This window comes from Eimeria acervulina, genomic scaffold (genome assembly GCF_000499425.1).
Source record: "Eimeria acervulina Houghton genomic scaffold, Eah_scaff1455, whole genome shotgun sequence".
Taxonomy (NCBI): domain Eukaryota; phylum Apicomplexa; class Conoidasida; order Eucoccidiorida; family Eimeriidae; genus Eimeria; species Eimeria acervulina.
Window position 1 is genome coordinate 1 of NW_013549186.1, and position 6369 is coordinate 6369.

Genomic DNA, 6369 nt, shown 5'->3' on the forward strand with positions numbered 1-6369 from the left:
CGGTTACATTTGTTGTTTTGTTCTTTCATTGTGATCATTTAGTTGTTCTCTGCGTTTTACACTCCGCTTTCTTTCACAATGGGGCTCATCTTCAAGTCATCCGCCTTCTGCCTCGTGGCTCTCTATGGGTTTCAGTTAGCGACGGCGGCAACAACCTTCGCTGCGGAAGATGTGACCGATGGTAAGCAATCGCAGCTTTTCCGTGTTTTTCCTTTCTACTTTATATTCTATAAGGACCAGAATGTAAAGAGCCAGGAGAAGCGCATCTTCCCCATTGATCATCGCTCGGCGTTCACGTTCTCATCATTGCTTCTGTGTGTTTCTGCTTCTCATGACCGCAGATATGTACCTTTCAGCCAACTTGGCGCGTAATGGGAAGCTCTCTGTTCATATTAACGAACTAGAAAAGGCGGACGATATGGTTAAGACCCTAAAAACAGCTTTGGGGGACGGCACCGGACTAACGACCGCCGATACATGTGACAACATGACACTTGGAGCAAGCCTTGTGAGTAAATGCATCATTTGAAAGTACATCATTTGAAAGTACCTTTTGAGTATGTGCATCATTTAAGAGTACTCATGATAAAATTTGAAGAGACCTCCACCTCCAATAGACAGGAACCGAAGAACATAAGCTTGACCTCTTTTTTCTTTTTTCGTTTTCAGAAGCTAACATTTAGCGTGAAGTTCACCCAGGAAACCAGCAAAGCCACCAACTACCGCGATATGGTGCAGACTGCCTTAAACAAGGGGCTCGGGTAAGCTTTCCTCCTCGTATGGATTTATATATATAATATATACATATATATATATGAATGTATATATATATTTTATATATCCATCGCTTGTTTTTTGGGGTTTGTTTGGTCTCAGGCAATTGCCGACGTACCCATCGACGTGGGACGCGTTCTGGTCGAACCCTGATGGCGCGAATCTGGCGAATCTGCTTTGGTCTCAAAGTACGAAGATTGCATGCGCCGTCGGTGTATGTACTGATGATACACCACTATCATCAGGAAAAGAAGCTATTCTCGTCTGCCAGTTTTCTCCAGCCGCTCAACAAAATGCAGCTCCATTCAGGTGCGTGGATGAGATGCTTTGACCTGCTGCCTAGCACTGATATATATATATATATATATATATGTATATATGTATGTAAATATATATGCATTGCATATATTTATGTGTTCGTATACTTATATAGATGCATAGATGTACTATGCAGAGTTACATGTACAGATGTGTATGTACATTTATATATAGATATATGTATATAGGTCTAATGGTTGTCTTCTAATGTGTATTGAAATGTTAATCTCAGCAAGGAGTACTACGATGCTCTGCATGCGCGTAACACGCCCATCACGGAGATGACAGAGGCAGACCTGAAGGAGTCTTCCACCGGTGGTGCAGCTGCTGCTGTGCCTTCTCTTCTTTTCGCCAGTCTCATCACAATCCTAGCAACAGCTGCTGCGTAGAGGCCAATTTATGCGGTTGAGCGAGCCCGCTAGCCAGCTAGCTAGCTGGCCAGCTAGCTAGCCTTCTTGGCGCTAGTTAGCTAACCTTATTGTTAGATAGCTGGCTAGCTAGCTAGCTAGCTAGCTAGCTCGTTTGCTAGCTAGCTGGTTAGTTAGCTAGCTAGCTGTCCCGCCTGTTCGATGGCTAGCCAGCCAGTTAGCCCAGCCAGCTAGCTAGCTCGTCAGCTAGCTAGCTGCGGGGGGTTGGCGAGCAGCAGTTTAAGCCTCTGATTGCATTCCCTTTCGTACTTGAACAGAAGTACTTCGCTTGCTGCTGGCTGCAGGTGAGTAAAGTAATGTAGCGCGGGGAAAAAGAAAGAAAGGCAGCAGCAAATGAATCTGCCGCGGTGTACAGACACCTCGTTTGGCTCGCCCTGTTTGTGCGGCAAGTTTGCTTTGAACTTTACGCTTTCGACTATTGATGTTTATTTGCGGGAAATAAACTCTGAATGTTTCTCTAAGAGAAGCCTATATATAACGATCCCTAGAAAAATATATTAACTCTAGTAGCGGCTATGCAGAAGAGCGGTAGAGGCAATTAGCAGCCATAGAAAAGAGATAGCAGAAAAAAAGAAAGAAAGCGATGTAGAAGAGGCCTTAGGAAATAATTTGAATAGAGAGATAGATATTTTATATAATATGTAGTGTACAATAGTATATATATATATATATATGTGTAAGCATTGTATATGCATACATATATTTTATGTATGTATGTATATATATATATATTATATATATGCAGTTTCTCTCGATATCTATCTCTACCCCTCGAGAGAAATATATGTATATGTATATTATATATATGCAGTTTCTCTCAATATCTATCTCTACCCCTCGAGAGGAATATATATATATATATATATACATATATATGTCTCCGTCTCTTTCTCTCTCTATTCCTCTATTTATTCTCTGTTTCTCTGTCTCTTTCTGTCTGTATATTTACTTGTATCTCTCTTCTCTCCATCTCCTTGTCTTTGTCTGTTTATGCATGCGTCATGCATATAATAAATAAATAAATAGATAGTAAACACCAAAAACAACAGAAGAACAGAGACAGAGACAAAGATATCTTTTGTTGTCTTTGTTTATTATTTATTTACTTTTATTTATTTATTACAATAAATAATAAATCAATAAATACAGCGATGGCAGACGGATGCATCAAAGGGAGTTTATATAAGCAGCATATTCTCTTCTTTTGTTTGTTTTCTCTTGTATATAATATATAGATACATATAAATGCATCTATATATTATATATCTATAATTAATACATTACGTATATATATGTGCATTATATATGTATGTATCGCCCTCCTCTCTCTCTCTCTCTGTCTCTATATATATATATATATATATATATGTATATATGTATATACATATGCATGCATAATATATATATATATAGATGTATGTCCCTCTTCTTCTTTCCTTTTTGTTTGAATGAGTATTTTAATTAGTGTTCTTCCCTAAGTAAACAACAGGGAGGCTTTCTCCTTCTGTGCTGCTTTCTTGCCTATATACATATATATAAATGTATATATATATATATGTTAGAGCCCTCTTCTTCTTTTATTGTTTCCTATATAAAAATATTGGTGTATATTATGAATTTGTTTTGTTCATAAGAAATTTGTTATATTTTTAGATAACGTCATATTATATCAGTGCTGCTGTGTGTCATTATTATATTATATCAGTATAATATTAATTATTAATACAATTAATATTATGCACAGCAGCGTCTTGCTGTTGGTGCTGTTGCTGCAGCAGCTGCAGCATCCCTTTTAATGCATGCAATACGTTTCAAGGTGTGTAAATCATAATAAGAGGTTTGTATAAAAAAGAATAATTAATACGTGTTTTAGATAATTAATTTCAAGGGATGATAAACTCTCCTTTAATATTTCCTTTACAGCTATCTTCAATTTTATTTAAACTATTTTAATTATCTTTTCTTATTCTACTCGTCTCTGGCAGTGCTTGTCTATCGAGGTTGAGGGAGGAAGTCTTAGAAAGAGCATCAGCCATCGAGAGTAATGGCTAAGCTTATGACAGAATAAATAAGTAATTAAATATATATGTTCATAATTATATATTTTAATTGAAATTATGAATAAATTTCTTGTTTACTCAGTGAAGGGAGGGCGTGCGGGCTGTCTATAGAGCAGAGAGAGACTGAAGTATCATAGCTAAAACAAAAAAATATCTTTATTTAAATTAATTTAACTAGATAAAAACAACGCATTTAAACCTTTATTCGCCTCTTTCTACGTACAGACAGAGAAAAAGGAAGCAATTATACAAATGAAAGGCTGCTGGGGTGTACATGCAGGTTGCTGCTGCGGCTTTCTCAGCTGCATTCAGCAAAATAGGCTTTTAAATTGAGATTAAGTTGTATAAAAATAAATAGGAGTAAATATAAACAAATTAAATTAAGTCTATTCTTTTAATTCCTTTTTTATTCAATATTGTGTATATATTTCCTTATCTGCTACTACTGAAAGCTGCTTGAGAGGAGCCCCGCTGCTCTGTCTTCTGTTTGCTGCTGTGGAGGTCTGAAGAAATCTTTTTGTTTGTTTATTATTCTTTTTATATTTATTATTTCTTTTATTTTGTATTCTACTTTGCTTTTTACTATATCTTAGGGCCTAAATAGACCTCCAGCCCGTCCATCGTGAGGCCCCCCGGTAATCAGGGGGCTGCGGCATCTGCAAAGATTGCTTTTCACTCTCTTTTCTATTTGAATTTATTTGTTTTCTCTTTATTATTTATTTTATTTTAATTTGTTTTACCCTTTTAATCCACCTATAAACCCTATCATTGCCTTCCTAAGCCGTCATGCAGGCGTCTTCATTCCCCCCATCAAGATCTCGTCAAGGAGGGCCCCCTAATGGGGGCCCCCCACCCCCTGGTTATCTATCAAACGGCATGGGGGCCCCTAACTTTGGGGGCCCTCAGGGGGCCCCCTCATCATCTGGGGCCCCCAGTGGCACTATGGGGCCCCCCGGGCCTATGTTCCCCCAACCGGGTTCTTTTGGGGGCCCCCCTCCCTTCTCTGGGGGCCCCATAGGGGGGGGCCCCCATCCCCCTGGGGGCTTTACTCTTCCTCCTTTTCCTCCTCCAGGCGGTGCATTTCCTCCGGGCGCTCCTCCTGCACCATTTGGGGGCCCTGGAGGTGTGCCTCATGAAGCAGCAGCAGCAGCAGCAGCAGCAGCAGCTGCTGCTGCTACTCTAGCAGCAGCAACAGGAGGGTTTGCAGGCCTACCATTTGTTGCAGGAGGACCCTGCAGACCTGGTGAAGGGGCCCCTGGGGGCCCCCCAGGGGGGCCCTCTAATATGGGTAAGGGCATTGGTGTTTCACAGTCTTTAGATGAACATATGAAGAATATTAATCCTTCAGACTACGTCCCTTTAAGAACAGATAAAAACAATAAAAGAGAGAGATTAGGGGGCCCCTCAGGATCAGGGCAGCAGCTTTTGCTGCACCGATTGCAAGAAGACGGGGATTTCTATAGATTGATGAAGATGACAAAAGAGCAGCTTCATAGGGAAGGTTTTGTGTTTACAGTGCAGCAGCTAGTTGCTGCTGCACTCAAGGAGCCGCAGGGTTTAGCTGCTGCTGCAGCAGGAGATGAAGCAGGCCTCGTTGATCTTATTAGAGCAGAAGGCAGACAGCAGATACCTCAACAAGTTAAGAAAACTCTCTTAAGAATGTTGGAGACGTTAGCAGGCTTAGAGGCCCCCAAGCAGAAGTCTGAAGCACAGCAAGAGGAAGCTAAGAACGAGCAGCAGCAGCAGCAGCAGGGGGAGGAGGAGGCGTTGAAGAAAAGCAGCAGCAGCGATGATGCTGCTGCAGCAGGAGACAAATCTCCTGCTGCTGCAGCAGCAGCACAGCGTGAACCCACAAGCGTCTCTGTTAGCAGGAGCCGCAGCATCAGCAGAGACAGCATTGATAGAAGTCGCAGCAGAAGCAGCAGCAGAAGCCGCAGCCGCAGCAGGAGCAGCAGCAACAGCAGCAGCAGCAGCAGAATGAAATCCCCAGATAAAAACAGCAAAGCAGGTAGTCAAGAGAGACATGTTCTGTGGAGGAGAGCAGCAGCGTTTAGATCAATGGCTGGTAGACCTGCTGCTGCTGCTGCTGCTGCTGCTGCTGCTAAAGCAGAAGAAGACAGCCGTCACAGCCGCAGCACCAGCAACAGCAAGAGACGCAGCAGCAGCAGGAGCAGCAGCAGAAGACGCGGCAGCAGCAGCAGAAAGAGACACACCAAGGGACGGGGCAGGAGCCTCAGCAGCAGCAGCAGCCGCAGCAGAAGCAGCAGCAGAGACAGAAAAACCTCAAAGAAGCGAGAAGCAGACAAAGAGAGAAAGCGCAAGGAGACAGACAAAAAGAGCAGCAGCAGCAGCAGCAGCAGCAGCAAAACTAAAGACAAGAAATCAAAAGACAGCAAACGCAAGGAGGAGACACACACAGGGAAACACAGCAGCAGCAGCAAAGGACATAGCAGCAGCAGCAGCAGCAGCAGCAAGCGACGTGAGAGCAGCAGCAAGAAGCATGAGAGCAGCAGCAAAAGGCATGCAACCAGCAGCAAGCGACACAGCAGCAGCAGCAAGAAGCGCTGAAAGTTTATTTCGTGTGTCTGCAGACCCAACTTAAATTCTTTTTCATCTGCTTTGTTTGTTTTATTATTTAATATTTTTGCTGTGCTCTCGCTGCTCTTTATCTCTTTGTCTCTTTCTCTCTCGTCTCGCTGTCTTTAAAGACTGATGTTATTACTCTGTATGCATATAATGCTACATATATATAATATATAATATATATATATACAGATATACATGTATAT

The 6369-nt window shown here is 41.8% G+C and overlaps 2 protein-coding genes across 2 annotated transcripts; both read left to right on the plus strand.

The window, feature by feature from the left end:
* Nucleotides 1-78: 78 nt before the first annotated feature.
* EAH_00059950 (SAG family member) lies at nt 79-1481 on the plus strand (the record flags this gene model as incomplete). The annotated part of the gene is made up of 5 exons (XM_013393531.1): nt 79-181; nt 342-508; nt 670-761; nt 877-1083; nt 1325-1481. 5 exons carry the CDS (start codon nt 79-81, stop codon nt 1479-1481), a joined length of 726 nt encoding a protein of 241 aa, XP_013248985.1.
* A 2885-nt stretch (nt 1482-4366) lies between these two features.
* EAH_00059960 (hypothetical protein, conserved) lies at nt 4367-6148 on the plus strand (the record flags this gene model as incomplete). The annotated part of the gene is made up of 1 exon (XM_013393532.1): nt 4367-6148. One exon carries the CDS (start codon nt 4367-4369, stop codon nt 6146-6148), a length of 1782 nt encoding a protein of 593 aa, XP_013248986.1.
* Nucleotides 6149-6369: the final 221 nt, after the last annotated feature.